The 23,605-nt window shown below is 42.3% G+C and overlaps 1 protein-coding gene across 6 annotated transcripts in view; it reads left to right on the top strand.

Moving 5' to 3' along the window:
- The first annotated feature begins 2,445 nt into the window (after nt 1-2,445).
- Nucleotides 2,446-23,605, top strand: part of MACIR (macrophage immunometabolism regulator) — a 65,598-nt gene continuing 44,438 nt past the window's right edge. Inside the window, exons 1-4 of one of the 6 annotated variants that reach the window (XM_065921932.1) lie at nt 3,645-3,856; nt 5,575-5,646; nt 9,191-9,280; nt 19,510-21,983. In XM_065921932.1, the coding sequence (XP_065778004.1) occupies nt 19,533-20,156 (624 nt within the window). In that variant the 5' untranslated portion in view covers nt 3,645-3,856; nt 5,575-5,646; nt 9,191-9,280; nt 19,510-19,532 and the 3' untranslated portion in view covers nt 20,157-21,983. Of the gene's footprint in view, nt 2,607-3,644; nt 3,857-5,574; nt 5,647-9,190; nt 9,281-18,198; nt 18,235-19,509; nt 21,984-23,605 lie in introns of those variants that run through there. The other 5 variants (XR_010661492.1, XM_065921842.1, XM_065921760.1 and 2 more) reach the window with 5 other exon arrangements.

Here is a 23,605-nt window from a genome sequence, read left to right on the forward strand (position 1 = left end):
AGCCACGACTGATCTGAATTAAGACAGTACCCAGTCACAGGCTTAGGTGCCCCAGACACGCCAACGAGTGCATGCGTGTGTGTCCAGTTCTATCTGACTCTGCGACCCTGCGGACTGTAGCCCGCCGGACTCCTTTGTCCGTGGAATTTTGCAGGGAACACTGGAGAGGATCTTCCCAACTCAGGGATCCTGTGCGTCCTGCATTGGCAGGCGGATTCTTTACCACTGCGCCACCTGGGACGCCCACATCAACAAGGACCCACACATAAAGCTGTGATCAGCCTTTAACTGCCTGGTGAATTGGTTTAGTGGGTGTGCGACACTCAAGAGCCCGCTGAAGTTTCAACTGAGTGGAGTCAGGGCTAGGGTGGGAGAATGAAGTGCCGCCACGGAGGGAGGCGGTTTGGACACAACGCCCTCTCAAGCCGGCTAGCCTTGAGCCTAATAAAATTAAGGGCAAATCAGAACTTTACCGCTCTGGCCAAAGAACACTGCCAACCTTCCAGAGCAAAGGGCAAGAACAAGGCATTCTTCTGAAAAGGTTACAAGATTTCAGACAGAACAAAATGAAAGTAAGTTTCTGAATATAAAATATACTGTGTCTTGTAGGTGATTTTATGAGAATGATCATGGGAACACTACACTACTGTGTCAAATATTATAATCTGAAATAGTTTTTGGTGTTCTCCTAAAGTACTGATGAAAGAAATGTCCATTCATTTGTTTATTCAATGCACGTTATGTCATGCCAGGTTCTGTATTTGAGAAATTATACATAATTTGTGCCAGAAAGAAAGTAATTTATGTTTTCCTAAAATTGTTCTATGATCTTCCCATAGGTATTTTAGGGTACATAAGGGCTTCCCAGGTGGCGCTAGTGGTAAAGACCCTACCTCCCAATGCAGGAAATGAGAGGTCAGGGTTGGGTCCCTGGGTCCAGAAGATCCCCTGGAGGAGGGCATGGCAACCCTTCCAGTATTCTTGCCTGGAGAATCTCATGGACAGAGGAGCCTGGCAACTTACAGTCCAGAGGGTCGCACAGAGTCGGACACAACCGAAGTGACTTAGTCCCAGCACAGGCAAGGTAGTATAAAATGTCTTCTAGCTGAGGAGCCAGCTAGAGCTGGCGGGCTCTAGCTGCAGACATCACTGTTGAAATAAGGGTTTTCAGATTTGTCTTTATCATTCCAGGGGCACATATAGATTTTGGAACAAGTTTGAATCAACATTTGTTTAAATTTGTATTAATTTACACCAAGATTATGCTTTTTATGTGCAGATAAGACATTTTGTTAAAAAAAAAAAAAAAAAAGGAAGAAAACAAAAAAATGACAACAAGCTCTCTTGGATTGAGACCGAAACGCAAATTAGCAACACTTACAAACAATTCTGGGGTTCCACGGCTTGGGTTCAAACCTGGCTCTGCAAAGAGCTCTTGTGTGTGTGACCTTGAGAAAATCACTCACATTTTCTGCATCTTTAAAATGCAGCTCATAATTAATCGGTCACTTCTCTTACAGAATTCTTGTGGACTCTCAGTCAGAAAATGCATGCAAAAAGGCCTGGCACGTAGTGAGAGCCAAATGAATGTCAGCAACTACTCTTATCTCTGAGTCTATTAACCAAGTTGACAGAGGAGATGCACATGCCTTGGGAATAGGGAAGAAAGATCACAGGAGAGCATTTATTACAAGCATGGAGCACATCGAGTCTGAGGATGCGAAGAGCGGCTCATCCAATGAGAATCTGAATTTGCCCCTTGTCCCCACATGCACCAGATAGTCAGCAATTTTCCCAGGTTGACCCTACAGTCTGTCGTTCCGCGGGTTTCTCCTAGTTCTTCTCTAGTTCTGCTCAGCGCCGCGTCCTCAAAGCGGAGGCTCAGGACGAACACCGCCTAAAGTGGGGCGACTTGAGCCTCGCCAGGCCTGCGAGGGGGGAGCTCTTGCATCCTCGTGCCGGGTCTGGACCGGGCAGGGGGGTGTGAGGACGCCCCCTCAGCCGCCCCCCTCCCCCCTCAGCCCCCCCAGAGCCCTCCCCGCCACCCTCAGCCCCCCTCGGCCGCCCCAGCCCGCCCCTCCCCCTCTCAGACCCCGTCAGCCGCCCCCCTCCCCCTGAGCCGCCCCCTCAACTCCCCCTCAGACCCCCTAGCCCCCCCCTCAGCGCGCCCCGCCCCTCTTAGCCCCCCTCAGCCGTCCCCCCAGGCGCCCCCCCAGGCGCCCCCCGCGTCCCTCGGCCGCCCCCCCAGGCGCCCCCCCTCAGCCCCCCGCGTTCCCCGGCCGGCCCTCCCACGAGCGCCTTTCCCGCCCGGGTCCGCCCTTCCTCAGGGCGTGTGAGCCGGGCGCGGGAGGCGGGCTCGGCGCTGACGGGGCTGCGCCTCTGCGGCCTGAGGGAGGAGGGCGGGAAGGCGGCGGCGGCGGCGGCGGCGGCGGGGAGGAGGCGGGGACTGCGCCGGGCGGCAGCTGGCGCCGAGCGCGCCGGGAGCGCGGAGAGGCACCGGCAGGCTCGAACCGGCCGCCTCAGCGCCGCAGCCCCGCGCCTCTGCCGCCCGCCTCGCGGTCTCCGCGGCCCCGGGCACGACGGAGACGGCGGAGCTGGGGCCGCTGGTAGGTTGCGCGGGGCCGGCGCCTCCTCCTGCAGCCTTTTGTGCTGCGGCAAAGGGAGCGGTGGGGACGGGCGGGTGGCGGGGCGGGGGACGGCGGGGAGGCTGCCTCAGCCCTGGCTGCTCAGCGCCCGGCGGCGGCGCCGCCCCCTTCCTTCCGCCTCGTGCCCGGGGCCGGGCGCCGAGGAGCGCGGGGCCGGGCGGCCTCGGCAGTGGGCGCCGCCCTGGCCTCGGCGGTCGGGCCCCCGCCCCGCTCCCCGGCGCCCGAGCACGGGGCTGGGGGCTGCTGTGCGGGGCGCGGGGCCCCGGCGGGGTGCGGGGAGCCCGCCGTTCCTGGGCCCCGGGGTGGGGTCGGCGACGCGGCGAGGGGCCGCGCGTGTGAGGAGGGCGCGGCGGCGGCGGCGTGCGCCCGGGTGCGCGCGGCGTGCGCCCGGCGGGGAGGTGCGGGGCGCCGGTGGGCGCCGCCGCCGTGCGGGCCCTGGGGGTCGCCGGGCCCCGGGCCCCGGGGAGAAGCAGCGCCCTTCCCGGGCCTGCCGCGCCTCTGGCCGCTCGCCCGGGCCGCGCGCCGGGTGCGCCTGCCCGGGCCAGATAGCGCCTCGGGGCGAGCCCGGGGCCCTTATCTCGCCTGCCCGCCTCGCCTGTTCTGCGGTCTGAGGGGAGCTCGGGGGTGGCGAGGCCGCCCGGGAGCCGGGGCGGCGCGGGGCTCGCGTGGGGACCGGGAGCGCACGCGGCAGACGGCGCTGGGCATCGCTGCCCTCGCCCCACCTGTCGCCTTTGGGCCCGGCGGGAAGCGGAGGGAAGGGTTTCCCGGGCGGGCGGCGGTCAGACCTTGAGGAGGCGGGCCCCATTGTGAAGCTGCCAAACTCTCTAGTGGTGGAATCTGCGCATCTCTGCCAGGGAGGAGATGGGGAGCGCGGCAGGGACGAGGGCCGCGGCCCCGGCCCCTTGCAGGTGTTCGCATCCTCAGGGGCTCGGTGCCGCTCCGGCCGCGCCGGTTGGCACGCGGGTAGGTTACCCATTGACTTCTGTCGAGCCGAGATGCTCGAGTTGTGTCTGTGGTCCGACTGGGGCGCTCAGGTAGAACTGGGGCTAGGAACTTTCTCATCATTCGAGGAAAGAGGAAGAATGCAGGCGTTTATCGTGTGCTTGCTACTCCTAGCCGAAAGAGCAGTGTCTTGCACAACGATTCTGACGCTTCTAGACTCTTCATTTTGCATTGTTTTTCTCAGAGAAGCCACACTGCAGTTGAGAGTTGTAAGTTGCCTTATTACTATTATTTTTTAAAACCCTGTGGAGCAGATTGGGCGCTAGGGAGATCGAAATGACCTCTTCCCCAAGTTTATTTTCGCAGTCGTTTCAAAATACAGTGTTGGTTATTATGGTGAAGCTTTTTGGTACTTTCTTAATTCAGATCGTGATTTATGCTTACGCAATTACACTTCATGAATATTTGACAGATTTCTCAGTGTTTTCATTATGTAACTGTACATGCATTATAGACTTAATAAAATGACCAGGGTGAAATACAAGGATTAACAAGCCCAAAGGCCTCTTGATTTGATGAGAACTGTTTAGAATATGCTTCTGCCTTCGTTATTTAAGTGTAAATGAGACTGTTTAGTAGTAACTCTTCCAGGATGCAAGATAGAAGGTGTTTATTGACCTTATATAATGATCAGTGATTTTGTTTACTTTCTGTGTATCATTTTGTATACTTTGGAGAGCTAGTGGGCACATTAATCCTTAAAAGTATTTAGTGTTGTGGAAGTAACACAACGTTACATACGGGATTTTTTTTTTTTTTTTCCTGATATATATTCTCTGGGGGGAAATCAGCTTTTCCTCCAGAGAGAGCTCTGATTTCGTCACATTCCTATCAAAATAAGTTCTTGGTTTTAAGCTTTCATTTGGAACGTTAGGCAATTCCATAGTGTACACCTGTCCCAATTCAGTTATGTTTCCTGAAGGGGAAATTTCTTGTAAAGACTTCATGTAGACCTATAGTTCGGTTACTGTCAGTCATATTTGTAGTGAAACTGAATTCTAAAAGTAGAAGGATGATTTCACATAATGATAACACACTGGTAATGTAGCTTTGATTTCTACTAGTAGAAATAAAATGAAAATGAATGCTGCTTTTTAAGGAATTTGCTATTAAAAGAACTGATATTAGAAAGAGAAACACATATTTTTCTTTCTGAACCAATTATGGGTTGTCTGTCTAGTTTGGTGTGGTTAATGATTTGTTTGTAAGGTCAAGGATGGTTTCAGAAAAGTCACACCCTACTTTAACAACTCTTCTTAAAAATTATTGATGATTTAGTTTTTGTAAGTTGCAAAGAGAAAAGTAAGATTATTTTAAAGTAAGCTTTAAGATGAACATAGCTAACCGTTTTATTTTCATTGTATTGTGCGTAGGCAGTTAAACCATTTTATTTCTGCACAGTGTTTTGTTACTTTTAAAGTTGCTTTTTTTTTTTTTTTTGCCAAGTCCTTGTTCATTATTGATCTCTCCTCAAATAGCCACTCTGAGGGAACTGCCTGCTTCCATTTTTTTTTTCCCTTCCTGTTTTGGGAGCCAGAATTAGAACCAATGACTTCTTCTGTACCAGTTTTCTTTGCCTGAAATTTATCTTGCTTTCATAATGTAATCTTTAATGATTTGTGAGATTTATTTACCAAAATTCTTGAAGGCTATATGCTGGCCTTGATATTTACAACCTTATGATGTTTAGAAGTTATATTCTGTTAAATTTTTTCATATTGCTATTTTGTTAATAGATCTATGGTGAAGTTCGAGATTTGTGGCTTTTCTGTGTGTAGGAATTTTGTGTGGCATTGAAAATTTCCATTTGGAGCTTTTATATTTTTGGGAAAATCACTCCCTTCTTTAGGTTCACAATGCCATTCAAGTTTATTGTTACGTGTATTAGATTTATATATTTCCATGTTTGTCCTCCCTCTTGTCTCAGGTTTCACTTTTTATTCTTGCACCAGCACCTGTACAATGCTGGGACACAGTAAGACCCAAGAAATATTGTTGAGTGAGTAAATGAATAGTTGAATGACTGAGTGGATACAGCCAAAGAAATACTCTTTGAAACTGTAAGGAAAGCCACTGTGTGAGCAGAAGGGTCTTTCTTTTGTAATTCATTGCCGTTCCATTGTTATATATTACTTTTGAGTAGGATAACAATACAGTTACCAAACTGGGACACGGTTGAGAGATAAAGGCGGGGTGCTGTGAATAGTTATGCCAGGGTACCGGCTCTGAACTGAGACATATAGTCAACCCTACTTTTGAAGAACTTGCTTCTTTTTTTCTTGTGATGGTATCTGTCACCTGCCTGAGAAAATCTGACACACTTGCTAGTTTATATTTGCAAACTTTTCTGTTTGTAGAGGCTTCATTTGCAGTCATATGATGGGTGTCTTTTGCTTAGTCACCCTTGACCTAGAGGCCTATGGGTAGCTCTTGGCCAGGCTTGCTTTTTCCTAATTTCATTGCTTAGAGGATAACGTCACAGGACTTTCTGTTTGTAGCAACTGCTTATAGCTTGAAGGTTTATATACTCTAACCTTTGCTCTGTTTACTTCCGTTCATTTTTTTATGCAGTGTTTATTCCATCTTGTAAGAATTTCCCATGAGTTCATTTCCCTCTGTCTGTTTTTGAGAGGGGATCCATTGATAACCTTGCCAAAGCTTCATGTTCAAACCATTGGCTGAAATCAATTGCAAGTGTTGAGATTTATAGATTTTAAGGTATTCTAAAGTTATTTTGGAGGTCTGTATTTTGGGGACTTTTGGATTATAGTTTTTTAGTTGTTTCTAATGGGAGATGATAGCAAAATCCTTATTAAATTTTTACTAAGTTCCTTTATAAGTAATCTATTCTAATTAAAAAAAGATTGATTGGCGTGTAGTTGCTTATAGGCAATCTCTTAAAGAAGCTATCTTCTTATACTAGTTTCTGACCTTGTTCTATGTTATATTCTTTTCCTCTTTTTCATCATCTTCATCATCCTCTTAGCACCTGTGCGTAGATAGCATGCAGTTACACACCAAACAGTGAGTGGAGTCTGAAATGAGTGAGACATGGAACAGAGTTCCTGCACCTTGGTTTTGCACTGTGTCGCTCCCTTGGACTCTGTTTGTATTCTATTTTTAGCTTGGCATTGGCTTAATAGGGATAATCAGTTACTACACTTTGTTTACTATGAAATTACCAACCATTTCCTAGACTTCCACATCAGTTCTAGTGCAAGAGTTGGGTAGTTACTTTAAAGCTCCTCTGCTTTCAAATCCAGAATTAAGTTTTAGGCTGGTTTTCCTTTTGGTCTTGAAAAAATATTGGAAAATATATTTTCCCAAAGCATTTGAAAGCTTGAAAAGAAGAACCTATCACCAGAAATATGGGGCACATTATATGAAAGTTTGAGATTTTAGACTGTTTTCTAAAACTATTTTTACTTGAAATTTGAGCAGTTTTTGATTTTTCTAATGTACCTATTTCTGGGCTTTCAGTGAAGATTTCTAAAAGTCTAACTGAAATCTGTCTTGCTTTGTGATAGACGTAGTCCTGAAAAATTAAGTGGAGATATCTTTCTGTATGTGGCATCCAGCCACATAACCAGCAAATATTGACTGATACATTTTTTCCTGCTTTGGAATTTTTGACTTAAAAAAAATCTTATAAGCTCTGAGGAGGAAGGGTTCACGATTTAGAATGGTTTTATATAAGACTCTCATCTATATGCTTTAGAATTCTAACACTTTTCATGTTGAAAATAACCCTAGAGTTAGTAATTAAAGTTACCTCCCTCTAACCGTGTCACAAATGTGGCAATACAGGTTTTAAATAAAATAACCCTCCACATATTTAAAATAGGATTCCACTTACAGAAATTAATGTACATTTTTCAGGAATACGAGTATTGTGTAAAAAGCTATATATATACCTGGTCTTATCACTAAACAGAGCCATTATGTATATAAAGTGATGTCAGTGGGCTTTGGAGCCAGACAAATTGGGGTTTGAATTTTTGCTCTGACTCCTAAATAGTATTACTTGATTAAATATTTTAAAAACAGGGGTAATATTTTCCTGATGGTAGTATGTAGTTGTTAAAGTGATATAAATGGCATATGGCTTTGACTTGTAGAAAGTGCTAAAACAATTTTTTTTTAAGTTTTAAGAATTTCTCTTCGCCATTAAAAATCCATTTACTTAAATAAGAAATCAATTTGAACTGTGTAACATTAGGATTGGGGAGATTCTTTAGGGTAATTGTATTAAATAAAAAATTATCACTAGATAACAATTTTTGTTACATTGTAATTCATTTTATGTTAAAACTAGAGGCTTCATTTGTGAAGCAGACTTAATTATCTAGGTTTCTTGGTTACCCAGTTTGAAAATAGTTTATGGCAAAAAATAAAGAGAAAGTGTCTGTAAATTAAAGAAGTTCCAAAGGTTGGTAACCATGTTGTTTTCTGGGAATGATAGTTCTGGTAAATACTTTTATTAATTCAGTAATAATCCATTTCCTTTGGGTCAAACTCTTCCCTGCTGATAAGAAAGATAATAAAGTAACAAATGTTTGGGGGAACAAGTTGCACTGTTGCCACTTCTTCAGGCTTTGTGCACCTAAGTAGGTAAAATGAATCTCCAGCTGATTTGAGCCACCAGGCTCCTAACAAGTTAAATACCACAAAAAACCCAACACCCAAAGGAAGTTTTACAGGTGGAAGAAAGTTTTGAGTTTTCTTGATCTCAAGAAATTAACCCAGTTAACTGGGGAGGGAGGAGATAAAGACAGATTTTCTTACACATTTCCTCCTCAGATAAGAGGTGAAAGGCACAGAAACCATGTTAGAAACTTGTCAGCACAGCAGTAACTCTCCAGAAGTGTTTTTCAGGTTGCTCTCTTTTAAAAAAGTGTTTTCCATGAGTCTTCTAATCATATTCCTCAGAGCAGTCTTAGGGAGGATTGTTGCTGTTTTATGGCTAAAAGGAGTAGACACCAAAAATTAATTGCATAATAATATCACACATTCCTAAGGGCTCTACTGCATGAAAAACACATTCACCTACCTCTCATTTCATCCACATGACAGCTTTATGAGGGAGGAAGGATGGGCTTGTCCTCATTTTAAAAACTGCTACTGATGCAAAGTCAAGGGGCAGAGTTCGTAGTAAGGCAAGGCCTAGGAGCTTTTCTTTTGACCCGGTCTCAGCATTATTTTTTTCCATGGTGTAATACTGTGCATCTGTTGAACACATGCATAGGATTTGGAACTCACTTTTAAACCCCTAATTTTTCTTGGCCCTTTATTTAACCTACTTAACAACTATTAGTCTCCAGGTAGAATTTAAGCAACAGAACAGAGGGGAGCAAGCATGATACAATGTTTGAGGTTTAGCTGAACAAATTTGAAATTAATTAATATTGTATTCTATGTAACTTGTACCTGGTATTGATACCTCCTGCTAGTTTCGTCCTGTTTTGCAATTAGAATTGTTATAATTGCTTTATAAGTTGTGTTACCTGTTAAATTAAAGGTTTATTTTTATATTTCATGTTTAGTATCTGGAGTAGAGCAGAAAAATTATTATGCCTGTGTTCCCTTGGGACTCACTGGAAATTGTACAGTGACATCTTCTGGGATTTAGGCTGGTGAGTTATATTTTGCTTTTTCTGTTAACCAGTTGTATGAACATAATATTATACTGTGTTTTAAGGACTATATAAACCAGATGAATATGAAATGTCAGTATATTGTTACAAATGTATATACTATAGGTACGAAATTTTTAATGGTGAGAACTGAAATTATTATTACAAAATGCTAATGTTATTATATTTGAAATGTCTGACATTTTGATCAAGTAGATTTTCCTTTTTTTTTATTCTTATAAGATAAAGGAGGTTTCATAGAGTAATATTTTGAAATATAGTAGTTAAGAGGTAGTTGCTCTGATTTCAGGAAAGCTTAAAAAAATGTTCGTCTCCAAAGACTGGTGAAACAGCTTGCAGAAAGTTTGGTTGTGTATCATCATGTAAAGAATGGCGAACCCGTGACTGAAGGGAGTGTCATTTTCAGGTAGTTGTTTCGAAGTTCACTGCGAGTGTGACGTTGGTTTTATCACACCGTGGATGTAAACTGTTAAAGACAGGCAGTGCTGATGTTGTCTTTTACCTGCGTGTCTGTGCATCTGGACTGACATTGTTGTCCTTGTGGCTCCCAAGTCCTTGAAGGGGAAACATTTTAATAATTTTAGCATTTAAAAGATTATATTAGTGTGAGTTCATGCTTTGCTGTGTTATTCTGCTTGGTCAGGATCTTTCTAGGTCTTTGCTTTGAATCATGTAGAGTGTTTATAAGCTTTTGAAAAAGCAGTTTCATAATAAGTGATTTCCAGATTAGCAGTTAGTAGCAGAATGATTCAAAAGAATAATAGGGAAAAACAAACACCCTGTTTCATTTCATAGATACAACCTGTCAAATTTATGAAATGTATTTTAAGACATTGAAAAATGGAAGTATAACTAAAATTTTCAGGAGATTTTGAGGGAAAGAGAAAAATTTTGAGGCAAAGAGCAAGAGGTTTGAGAACTGGAAGTAGAAAGTACTTTCAGAGATTATTGAGTAAGAAATGATGTGACTGGATCATTAACTTCTTCCCCTGAAGTAAAGCACATACAAGGAACAATGAGTAGAAGCTACAGAAATGTGTGTGTGTGTTATCTCTGCCTCTCTCCATACAGTGTACATGTATGTGGACATATGTATGTATGCATAGTTATAGATGTGCTTATATAGATAAACGGGGCTTCCCTGGTGGCTCAGATGGTAAATAATTTGCCTACAATGTGGGAAATCCAGGTTCAGTTCCTGGGTCGGAAAGATCCCCTGGAGAAGGAACTGACAACCCACTCCAGTATGCTTGCCTGGAGAATCCCATGGACAGAGGAGCCTGGTGGGCTGCAGTTCATGGGGTCGTGAAGAGTCAGGCATGACTGAGCAACTAATATTTCACTTCTCCTCACTAAAAAAGATTCCTTCAGATTCTGGGATTACACGGTATCAGAAAGAATTCTTTTTTTTTTTTGGCTCTGCCGTACAGCATGTGGGATTATAGTTCCCTAACCAGGGATTAAACCCTGACCCTTTGCATTGGAAGCAAGAAGTCTTAACCACTGGATTTCCAGAGAAGTCCCCAGAATGATTTTAAAGAATTTTAAAATTTGGAGGGCCATCAGAACCTTGGTGGTGGTGGTGGTGTTCAGTCACTCAGTCATGTCTAACTTTTTGTGACCCCAGGGACTGCAGCACACCAGGCTTCCCTGTCCTTCACCATCTCCTAGAGCTTGTTCAAACTCATGTTCATCAAGTTGGTGATACCATCCAACCATCTCATCCTCTGTTGACCCCATCTCCTCCTGCTTTCAGTCTTTCCCAGCGTCAGGGTCTTTTCCAGTGAATTGGTTCTTCGCATCAGGTGGTCAAAGTATTGGAGTTTCAGCTTCGGCATCAATCCTTCCAATGACTATTCAAGGTTGATTTCCTTTAGGATTGGCTGTTTGATTTCCTTGCAGTCCAAGAGACTCTCAAGAGTGTTCTCCAACACCACAGTTGAAAAGCATCAATTCTTTGGTGCTCAGCCTTCTTTATGGTCTAACTCTCACATCTATACATGACTACTGGAAAAACCACAGCCTTGACTGTAGGGACCTTTGCCGGCAAAGTAATGTCTCTGCTGTGGTGTAACAGGCTTTTTTAAAACTCAGGTTTATTGAAGTCTGAATTTTGTACTCACCCGTTAAGGGGTGCAGTTTGGTGATGTTGACAAGTGTATCCATTGTGCAGTGTCAGTGCGTATGATACTTTCGTCCCCCCAGATTCTCCTGAGCTCCTCTGCAGTCCGCCCTCTCCTCCCAGCCCCAGCTCTTGGCAGCCATCGATTGATTTCTGTCCCAGTAGTTTTCACCTTTTCCAGGATGTCATATAAATGGAATCACGCATTGTATAAGGTTCTCTGTTTCTTTCACTTAGTGTAATCCTGGTTTGCTCCTTCTCATTGCTGAGTGATATTCCATTTTATGCATGGGCCACAGCCTCTTTATCCATTACCCTGTTGATGGATGTTGGGGTTGCTTCCAGTTTTTTGTGTGTGTGTGTGCGGGCTTATGAATAAAACTTAAAAACATTCATGTTCAGGTCTTTGTGTGAACATATATTTTCATTTTTCTTAGGTAAATACCTACAAGTAAGGCGGGTGGGTTTTGTAAGCATTTATTTAACTTTATAGGAAATTGTCAAGCTATGTTCCAAAGCGGCTGTACCTGACATAGGCGTCTAAGAGTCTAAAATAACTATAGCAAAGTATGTGCAGATGAAGAAACCCAGTTCCGATTCAGTGCAGATTTATTTATATGTTATATCCAGTTTTAACAGGTTTGGTTAGCAGATGTTTTTTTAGCACGCATTGGATTAGAAACAGTAAATTAGAAGGCCTTAGGGATAGGTTGTTAGCAGTTGGAAGCAGCCAAAAATGATATTCACTAGTGTGACTATAATTACTGATGAGGAAAATGAAAGCGGGAACTTACAGGAGAGAAATTCTTCTATCTGATATGTTCTATCTGACAAGTTCTCAAACATGTCTGCATATCAGAATCACTTGAGGGATCCTTTAAAAATTTTGGAGCCCAGGCTACATCCCGGATGGTTTACATCACAGATCTGAGGTGGAGCAGAGTCAGTGTTTATTGGTGGCCTTTGGCTGTGTCGGTGTGTAGACAGTTTTGAGAACCATGTGCTAGAGGCGCAGTGTGATAACATTGAAGGAGCCGGGGGCTTGGAGCTGGGACACCGCGGCCTGCACTCCTGGCTCTGGGCAGGTCCCTGCCTAACAGCTTACGTGTCCTCTTTGCTGTAATCAGAGGTTCCACATCGGTGAACTCCTAGATGATTCTGGCACTAAAACTAGATGGCTCTAGATACCACTGGACTGATGCTAGTCATGCTTAGGAAGGACTCTGTTTCCCAAGGAATGACTCTGTTCTGAGTGGTTCATTTCAAGTACCTCTTGAAAAGGATTTTCAGTTCAGTTCAGTCACTCAGTCGTGTCTGACTCTCTGCGACCCCATGGACTGCAGCACGCAAGGCCTCCCTGTCCATCACCAATTCCTGGAGTTTACTCAAACTCATGTTGGTGATGCCATCCAACCATCTCATCCTCTTTCATCCTCTACCCCTCCCGCCTTTAATCATTCCCACCATCAGGGTCTTTTCCAATGACTCAGTTCTTTGCATCAAGCGGCCAAAGGATTGGAGCTTCAGCTTCAGCCTCAGTCCCTCTGATGAATATTCAGGACTGATTTCCTTTATTCACATGGTATTTTTGTTCTGTATATTTAAACAGTTATGTTACATCTGTTTTGTCTTAAATAGTGTTGCTGAGAAACAGTTCAAGCATATTGGAGCAGTTTCTTGATTATTGAGGATGACTTTTTTTTTTTTATAAGCCTGATTTTATAACACTCCTGGAATGCAGTACTTCTCAAAAAAGAATTCTTCTTCGTATAGTAGTTGTGAAACTTACCAGCTCTTTGGAGAGCGAGTCTAAGGAGCTGAGGTATCTCAGTTATATTTTCAAAATGTTGTTCCTGGTGCCAGATGTATAGGAAGCTCGGTATCTTGGAGGGCGTTCAGAACTGAGTAGTTGCCACGCAGTCCCAGGCTTTGAATGGGCTGCCTCTGCTGCACCAAGTTCTATGTGTGTGTCGCGCTTTGGACCTTTGTTTTAGTTTCAGCTGTATTTCACAAATGCATGCTGCACCCAGTGTTTTCAAATGTACAGAATGTGCACTGTGTACGTTTTTCTAGTAAATAAAGTGTTTCCTTGTCTGACTGACTAACTGCAAGTCACTCAGTCGTGTCTGACTCTTAGTGACGCCATGGACAGTCCATGGAATTTTCGAGGCCAGAATACTGGAGTGGGTAGCCTTTCCTTTCTCCAAGGGATCTCCCCAACCCAGGTCTCCTGCATTACAGGTGGATTCTTCACCAGCTGAGCCACTAGAGAAGCCCAAGAACACTGGAGTGGGTAGCCTATCCCTTCTCCAGTGGATCTGCCCGAGCCAGGAATTGAGCCGGAGTGTCCTGCACTGCAGGCAGATTCCTTAGCAACTGAGCCATCAGGGAAGCCCCGCTTCCTTGTCTAGCATTGTCTAGTTTTGAATCTCATATATTTCATTTTTTAAAATTAATTTATGTTTTTATTGAAGGATAATTGCTTTACAGAATTTTGTTGTTTTCTGTCAAACCTCAAGGTGAATCAGCCATATTTCAAAGAAGCAGAGTGGGGCGTGTGCACATTGCAGGTCTTCTGTATGCTGTATAAATATACCTCAGTGCCTCTGTTACTGATTGGATTGTGAGGGAATTGGCTATTGAAGACCTTAGGTGTCATTTAAAAAATTTGTTGTTGTTCCTAGTACTTCTTTATGAAACTCAATTTTAAAAGTATTGTTCAACTACACGTTGGCTTTTTTATGCTTGTTGCATTTTCTGTTCGACTGTATTCCACAGAATATTGCTGCTTCTGGTATCATAACAGTACTTCCTGTTCTCTGTTTGCAGTTTTTATTTCTGCTTTAAACTACATATGAAAGGCATTTGTGGAAGCTGTTAAGGGTCTCTGTTGTTGGTCTCTGATTTGTAGTGCTCTGCAGTGCCAAAGTTAGCCTTGGGTCTGGTTTCTGGGTTCACATGTATTCTTACTGATGCAGTGGGCGTGGTGCCTGGTCCACACCCCTGCGGTATTTACAGACAGGGCTTTGTGATTGTTTATCTTGGCAGTATGTTTTTTGGATACAAGGTTTATCTTAGAATATAAAACAGAATGCTTTGTCATGAATACTGTTAACAACAATAAGCCCGGAAGCAGAGCTTTCATTGCAGTTTATGAAGAATGTCCTGCTAATACAGATTATGTCCGATGTAGTCAGGGTAGTTGAATTTCCTGATAACTGCCTTTTAAGAAGAGATTTTGCAGTGAAAATTATTGAACATTCCTATATGCTGACTTGGAGACCTTTCAGTCTTCATTGTCCTTCATGTCATCCCTGGTTTTTTTTCTTTTTTTTTAGAATTGGGGTACTTCTTCCTCTTCAGATGGGACAGTACATGCACCACTTCTGCCCATTGAAAAGATAATTAACCATTGATTGTGTAACGGCTCTCAGAATCTTGCTCCAATATTTAAATCTCTTCCAGAAATTCTCGGCAGTTTAATAACATAAGAAGTTTTGTTTCTGGCCACATTGGAGGATGAAAGGTTATGCTGCTTAGTCAGCATTCTACCCAGCCAAATATGAAATGTTCACTTGCGATTGACTAGCCTGTATGTCGCTTTCTTAGTGCCACACAGTAGATGGTCTTTAGAAGGGTGATATGTAAGTAAAAAGGATCTCTTTTTTTAAAAATCTAAGCAATTTGCAGGGTTCTGATTGTACCATTCACGCTCCTACGTGAATGTCAAAGTTTGAAGATGTTCTTGTATATAAGACAGTATGCTGCAGAGACCATGAAACCACTTCAAAGAGCTGTTAGTTTTGAGAATACTCAGTTGTTTGGAGTAGAAGTATTGATGTTTTACAACTAAAAAGTTCAGTTTTCCAGCTCTTAGAATTGTCATCAGAGGTTCAGCAGGCAGCAGGTATTATGCATGTACTCTTTAAAACGAGCACTCTCATGTTTCAGTACAGCAACACTCTGATTCGGAAGTTTTACAGAGTATTGATCCTTGATGTTCAGTCGTGTCCGACTCTTTGCGACCCCATGGACTGCAGCATGCCAGGCTTCCCTGTCCATCACCAACTCCTGAAGCTTACTCAAACTCACGTACATTGAGTAATTGATGCCATCCAACTATGTCATCCTCTGTGGTCCCCTTCTCCTTCTGCCTTCAATCTTTCCCAATGAGTCAGCTCTTTGTATCAGGTGGCCAAAGTATTGGAGTTTCAGCTTCAGCATCAATCCTTCCAATGAATATTCAGGACTGATTTCCTTTAGGATGGACTGGTTGGATCTCTTTGTAGTTCAAGGGACTCTCAAGAGTCTTCTCCAACACCACAGTTCAAAAGCATCAGTTCTTCACTCAGCTTTCTTTGTAGTCCAACTCTCACATCCATACGTGACTACTGGAAAAACCATAGTTTTGGCTAAACGGACCTTTGTTGACAAAGTAATGTCTCTGCTTTTTAATATGCTGTCTAGGTTGGTCATAGCTTTTCTTCCAAGGAGCAAGCGTCTTTTAATTTCATGGCTGCAGTCACCATCTGCAGTGATTTTGAAGTCCCCAAAATAAAATCAGTCACTGTTTCCACTGTTTGCCTATCTATTTGCCATAAAGTGATGGGACCAGATGCCATGATCTTAGTTTTTAAGATGTTAAAAACTTAGAGTTTTAAGCCAGCTTTAAGCCATGTTGAGTTTTAAGCCAGCTTTTTCACTCTCCTCTTTCACCTTCATCAAGAGGCTCTTTAGTTCCTCTTTGCTTTCTGTCATGAGGATGGTGTCATCTGCATATTTGATCCTTAGTTACTAGGTTAAATATTTTTCTAAGAAGATGTTGTTGTTGTTGTTTAGTCGCTAAGTCATGTCCAACTCCTTTGTGACTCCATGAACTATAGCCTGCCAGGCTTCTCTGTCCATGGCATTTCCCAGGCAAGAATACTGGAGTGGATTATCACTCCCTTTTCCAGGGGATCTTACAAATCCAGGGATCAAACCCAGATAGCCTGCATTGGAAGGTGTATTCTTTACCACTGGGCTGCCAGGGAAGCCCAAGAAGATATTGGAAATACATTAAAAAAAACTTTTTAGTTAAGTAGTGTTTTCTACAGAGGGTGTGTTGTTTAAAAAGTCTAGTAGGTTTTCTTACATATTGTAGGTTTTCTTAAAGTATAGTAGGCTGCTTGGTTGAAATTTCCAGAGTTCTTAAACCACATCTTCTGTTTGACAATCTAGGTTAAATCATTGTCTTATCAGGTTAGATATCTGAAGATCCTGTTGGATAGTTTTGCCCAAGCCAAGTGATATTTTACATGGCGTTTTGGCCAATGGGAACTTAACCCCATAGTTACTCATCTAAAAGTAGTGCATATTTTTTGTCACATCAAATTTTGACCTTTATAGTTTGCCTCACTCACTTTCTTCACTTTTCTGATTTCCTAGGTATTGATTTTCAAGCTCATGTATACTTTCTGACTTTTTCTCTCAGACCTTTGTATCTTGCCGTTCATTATCCTCACCCTCTAGAGACTCAAAGAGTTCCCTCTTGTTCTTCCTTGATGCAGCTGCTGCTGCTGCTGCTGCTGCTAAGCCGCTTCAGTCGTGTCCGACTCTGTGCGGCCCCATAGACGGCAGCCCACCAGGCTCCCCTGTCCCTGGGATTCTCCAGGCAAGAACACTGGAGTGGGTTGCCAGTTCCTTCTCCAATGCATGAAAGTGAAAAGTGAAAGTGCAGTCGCTCAGTCGTGTCCGACTCTTAGCGACCCTTGGACTGCAGCCCGCCAGGCTCCTCCGTCCACGGGATTTTCCAGGCGAGAGTGCTGGAGTGGGCTGCCACTGCCTTCTCCGCCTTGATGCAGCAGGACTGACCCGAGGGAGCAGACTTGTGCTACGTGCGTTGCTGAGAGAAGCCTGCACTCGCTCTCCTTGACTGTGGCTTTGTACACTGTCAGCTTGCTTAGCAGTTTGTACACTAAGGGGCTAATAAGATGACTTCCGGCTTCTGAGTCTCTTTTTGAATTATTCTCCAGTTCAGAACAGGTGGGGTGAGAAATCATGGATTTTAGGGAGTTTATAATGTACCAGATGGGAACGTGGTAGGGTGGCTGGTGGGAATGCTTGGGCTGTCGCGGACTGCCAGGTCCGGAAGGAACCTGGAGCAGTGCGTCACTCAGTGTGGACTCACGGCTTGAGCATCCCCCCTGGGGGCCTCTCCTCGGGCGGGGTGCCTGGCCTCCATCTCCCCCACAGCCCTGATTATTTAAGTCTCACTGAACCCTCCTCTCCTCTTTCAGAATGACGTATCAGACAAGCACTTCTTGCCTGTAGCTGCCGGTCAGGTTAGGGATGTTGGAGGCCTTGCATCTGTCTTCTTGTGCTCTTTCTGGACTGCAGAATTAGTGAGAAAGGAAGGATTAATTTGTCATTTGGCTTAGAATAAGCCAAATTGTTCAGCATACTATCTGATGAGGCTTCATATGGTTCTCTAAAGTTTATTAGATGAGAAATCTTTAGGCTTTTGCATACATATCAAAGCAGGTGGTAGTCACCTCCTATTTCCATCCTCTCAATAGAGAAATAAATGATACGATTAAATTTATTTTAACATCAGTAAAACAGAATAAAGCCAATTACTTTAAATCTAGAAGTGTTAAGAGGGACTAAGATAATTTGGTTAAATTAAAATTGGAAATAGTCTAAGATTTAGAGTAAAAAGTAAGTAAGCAAAACTGTATGGATCCCCTTTGGTGTTTGCTTTATCCCAAGAATCATTCTTGATACTATTTTTCAGTTGTACTAGCAATGTGTGGGCCATAATGAGACTAGGATGGCATCTGGCAATTCTTCATAATCTTGGTTTATTTATTTTCTAATGAAGGAAAAAGGAAACACAGCATGTAAATGAAGAGATAAGGTTGGGGTTTTTTTTTTTTTTTTTTTTTAAGCTTTCTAATTGCTTGGATTTTAAACCAAATTTTAGAAAGTGATTCAATTAGGAAAAGGTTATTTGTTTTACAACGGGATTTGTGAGAATTACTTAATATAATAGCTTTTTTCAATCAATATTTAATCTTAAAATCACATTTTTTGACATTATTAGTTGATATCAATTTATTGAGTGATCTGAGACTTAAAACTTCTATCTACTTCTGATTGAAGATCAAGAAGAAATAGTTTATCAGAAGTGACATTGTCAGTTTCCTTTTGTATTTTTCAAAATTTGATTTAAGTTATGAGTTTCTAGGAAGCTGATCATTGTTTGTGATACTTTTTGTTGTTGAGACTTTCCAAATTATGTACTATGATCATTGTAATGAATAAAATTAATATTTATTGTGAATTGTTCTGCCACTTACTAAACTGTTCCAAAGTTTAGTGTCTTAGGTGTTACGGAATAAAATAGCTATCAAATCTATGGTATATTTTATGATTAAATAGTCAAATAACATCTGATTTTTATATATGTTTAATATTAAAAATGGCCTGATTTATTGGATTTAGGATTAACTTTTAAACTACAAAATGATTTTCTCTAAATAAGTGGAGATATGGAAGAAGGAACATTGATAAGGTTTGTGGGACCCTTCCCTTAAGACTCGACCATACCTTGAAAAACTTTTAGGTCTAAGTTGGATTCTTTGGAGAAATTGATCAACTTTTATCTTTTACTGTTGAAAAGATTAAAAGTTGAAAAATTAAAAGATAACTTTCATGTCGGAAATATTTTGCGGATTCTTGTGAAATTGTGCTTGATTATTTTTATTTGCTTCATTTGGGATCCGTATTGAATTTGCTGAATAATCACATCAAGGAATAAACTGTGTGATTGAATGGAGTGCTGTATTTAGAGAAGTATTGTTGCTTTCTCTTTGCTCCTCCATGAGATGATGTTAATCTGCCTTTGAGTTCTTCAAGGCACAGAAGTAGTAATTTCATGCCTGCTGTGGAATGTTTAACAAACATACATAAAAATCTGCCCGTTGTACATTGGCTGTTTTTCAGGCCCGTGTGATTTCAAGCTCCCGGAGCCTTCTAAAACGATCCGGCTTGGCCCGAGGTTCTGGGCGTTATACCGTTCTAATCTGAGTCTGTCTGCTTTCAGGAGTGTGCAGACGGGTGCCTAAAATGGAAGTCGATGTTAATGGCGAGTCCCGAAGTGCCCTGGCCACCCTGCCCTTGCCTGTGGCCGAGGCCAGCTCCCCGGGAAAGGCGGAGGCGGAGAAGCCCCGCTGCTCCAGCACGCCGTGCTCGCCCATGCGCCGGACTGTGTCAGGCTACCAGATCCTGCACATGGACTCGAACTATTTGGTCGGCTTCACGACCGGCGAGGAGCTCCTGAAGTTAGCCCAGAAGTGCACAGGGGCTGAGGAGAGCAAGGGAGAAGCCGTGCCTTCCCTGCGCTCCAAACAGCTGGATGTGGGACTTGCTCGTTCCTCTCGTTTGTACAAAACCAGAAGTAGGTACTACCAGCCCTACGAGATTCCAGCTGTCAACGGCAGGAGGCGGAGGCGGATGCCCAGCTCAGGAGACAAGTGCACTAAATCTTTACCGTACGAACCTTATAAAGCCCTCCACGGGCCTCTGCCTCTTTGTCTTCTTAAAGGTAAGAGGGCTCACTCCAAATCTCTGGACTACCTCAATCTAGATAAAATGAACATCAAGGAGCCAGCTGACACAGAAGTGCTACAGTACCAGCTTCAACACCTAACCCTCAGAGGGGACCGTGTGTTTGCTAGGAATAATACATGAGGGACTTGCAAGAGAGTGTAAACCAATTTAGGTCAGCCTACACTTGGCTAGAAAATTCCACTGTTGTACCCTGTACAGGACTCTTACATTATAGATGGTTAAATCAGCTAAGTGTTCCTGGAACATACAAATTGTCTGGATCAAAATTTGAATACAGGAATGGAATCACAGGTACTTGAGGGGAGATCATTCTAGAGCACGCAACTGCAAGGAAAAGAGAAGGTTGACCATTAGTTTGTATAGCTTTTTAGCTAGGGGGAAAAAAAAGGCTTTGGTACGGTAATATCATCTTTAAAATTCTGATACTCAAATTGGAAATGTTATCTGCTTGGTTGTTGCTGACTTGGTATGATTCATTAGAAATTTATATCTTAAGTACTCAAGTACTTCTTTAATCTCTGTATTTTACTATAAAATATATGTAATGATTTGTTTTATGAAATTTAGAACTTGAACATTGCTAAATTGGACCACTTTTTATTTTTAAATATTGAGTTTAAATATTTTATAACTGGTTTTGCACTGAAAAAATTAACATTTCAGATTGACAAGAGAATAATCTTTCTTCACTTGCCTCAGTAATATTATTGAGCAATGAATTTTTTATTTCCGCATGGAAAGTTATTGATCTCTATGGCTGTAAAATATTTCTTTATAGCGTTATTAAAGTGTGTCTTAATAAAATTAAATTTGGGATACAAAGTATTTATTTTACAACGGGTGGAGGGAAACTTTACTGGAAAGTTTCCAATATGAAGTTTTCATAAGTTGAAAAGTTTCCTTAGTGCTTATTTTCTAATTTAAAATTCATCTGGAACTTTAAAATGGAAAGGATTCTTTAAATTGTGGCTTATAGGCAAATACTGTTTGCATCTGAATGTTCTGTAAGTGAATGGAACTCTAATAGAGAAACTCATGATTTCTACTATCGAATGCTTAAACTAAGTATGAAGTGATACCATTCAGCATGGCATCGGGTCATTCCAGTTTTAGTTCTGTGCAGCACAGGCACTCGTTGAAATTCTAGTTTCTAGGATTAGTGCAGGAGCCTAAAGTGCTTCTACAGTTTTAATGGGTTAATCCTGGATTACTTAACAATTTATGTCAATTGCACTGGTTTAATTTGTTGCTAAAGAAATAATGCCCTGGCTTTAGTAACAAATACAGCTCAACTATTCTTGAATATATTTTGAAAAAAAATGTATGTAACCTACCTTTTGTAAAAGTTTCTATTGATATTTCTTTTTTTCTTTTTTGACTCTTGAAGGTGCAATTTATTACTGAATTGGCATTTCTGGCAGCATAGACCTGCTTATTTTAAATTTTATTTTTGGGGCTGTTAGTTTCTAAGGTATTAGCAATCTTGCTTATAAAATAAGAACACCTTTTAATTAAATGAGTGGGTCATTCCTGGTGCAGTTGTGACTTTCTTTAACCAGAATGAATGATACACTCTAGGGCAGAATAAGTATTAGAAAACCCTAGGAACTCTTAATCAACATTTATTAAACTTCCACTGAGGCAGATCACGTGAAAGAACCTTGGGGAAGTTGGCCCATATCTTACAGAGTTGTTCAGATTTCTTGGTGGAAATTTTCAGCTGTTGTACATTTTAAAGTAAATTGCACCTTTGTAACATATTGTATCGACGGATGATCACTAAGATTAACTATATCTATACAGTCATTAGTTTGACAAGAAATAGAATCCTGTCAGATGCCAAAGAGTTGGGATTTTTACGTTTAATGATTAAACTCCATTATTTATTGATGATTTACCCTGTGGAACTGTATTATTTCTAACTATGAAATAAAAGGGTGATGTAAACACACATTGTGGTGTTGTGCTTTAACGAGGTCCACTTGGATCAACAGGCCAGTTTACTTTTCAAGGATTCTCTGAAGCACTTATTTTTAGATTCCATTTTTGTTAAAATAATAATTTTGCCTTTGGTGCTCATTCACATTTCAAGGTAAAGGATGTATTGGTGGCAATGATGTATGTTCGGTCACACAGCTGTGTGACTGAGGTCTGTCTCTGTCCATGCACCTACATAATTTTTTAAGCTAAATAAAAATATATAGCCATTTGTTTTGTTTTGTTTCTACTTAAAGACATGTTTCTACATGCGACAAACATGAAAGGGGTTAAAGGTTTGAGATGTGATATTCTACTATTATCTGATTAGTAAATATATGTAATTTAGAGTTTGGTGTCCTGGAAAGAGTTTCCAAACTTAGGGCCAGTGGTTGTCAAACTGCGTCTGCAGAGCGCCCTCGCTGGCTCCGTCTTACTTTCCCCGTACTTCAGTGCTTGTGACCCTGTAGTAGGTAGCGCTGTCCCATCAAGAAAAAAGGTTTGGCTAGATCTTTTTAAGCTGGGGGGGGAAAAGAATCCCATTTTCCTTAGCCTTTTAACATGATTTCTGTTTTTAAATTGTTCCTTCCCTCCTTTTTCATCCAGTTTGCTGTTCTGTACTAAACAAAGCATACTTTTGGCCATCATATACCTGCTGATACTATCTTAAAATACACTGCAGTGTCACGTAAGTTTTTTTTAATAATTTTTTTTTAGCAAAAATCCCACTCTTGGAGGCTCAGCCGACGCACAGGCAGTAGTGAATTTCAGCCTTGCCTCAGTCCCAGCTGAGCGCCTGCGGCTCCTTGGCTTCCGCCTGGCTGCATGTGTACCTCCGGTCCCAGGGCTTCCAGAGTCAGCAGTCGAGGAAGAGAAGACCATGGGGGTGGACTGAAACGTCAGCCCGTTCAGAGCCCCACATCTTCCTGACTCGGGCTCAGCCAGGCTACGGCTGAGACCCATCGAGTCCTGTCCGTTTGTCTTTTCCCTCCCTGAGATGTCTATTTAGATTATTTCAGTATTGGGGGTGTTGGGGACTTTTAGAAGATTCTAAGTTAACTCTAACAGGCAAGTCGACCTTTCACTAAAGAAAGAGTATTACTTAAGATCTTAAGAAAAGCAACCTAGTTTTACTTATTTTCTCATTCTAACAGACTTCTGTCTTGGGAAGGCTTTTATTCCATTATAAGCATTAAGTTTTTTTAAGGGAACTTTGAAACAACTCTGGCCTAAGTGGTTTGTTCTCAGTTACAGAAAGGAGGCGGTGAGCCTGTCAGCATAAATGTACTAGAAGAGTTGGGGCGGAGAGACAGCCAAGGCATATGCTACTATAATGGAGAGAGGGCAGCAAGCGTTAAGTGAATTTGCCTTTTTAAACAATGTGATTTGATTAGGGGAGTGGACATTGATGAGGAAGATTGCCTTGGAAATATAATAAATATGATTATAAAGCTAGAAGTGGAGGTTGTCAGCCATTAAGGACACACCTTCTGTTTTGTAGTGTGCTTTTACAATTATGAAATGGATCTTCTGATACCTTAGAAAAACATTCAGGAATTTTCTAGCTGAGGAAGAACACTCATAGAAACAAA

This window comes from Muntiacus reevesi, chromosome 1 (genome assembly GCF_963930625.1).
Source record: "Muntiacus reevesi chromosome 1, mMunRee1.1, whole genome shotgun sequence".
NCBI lineage: Eukaryota > Metazoa > Chordata > Mammalia > Artiodactyla > Cervidae > Muntiacus > Muntiacus reevesi.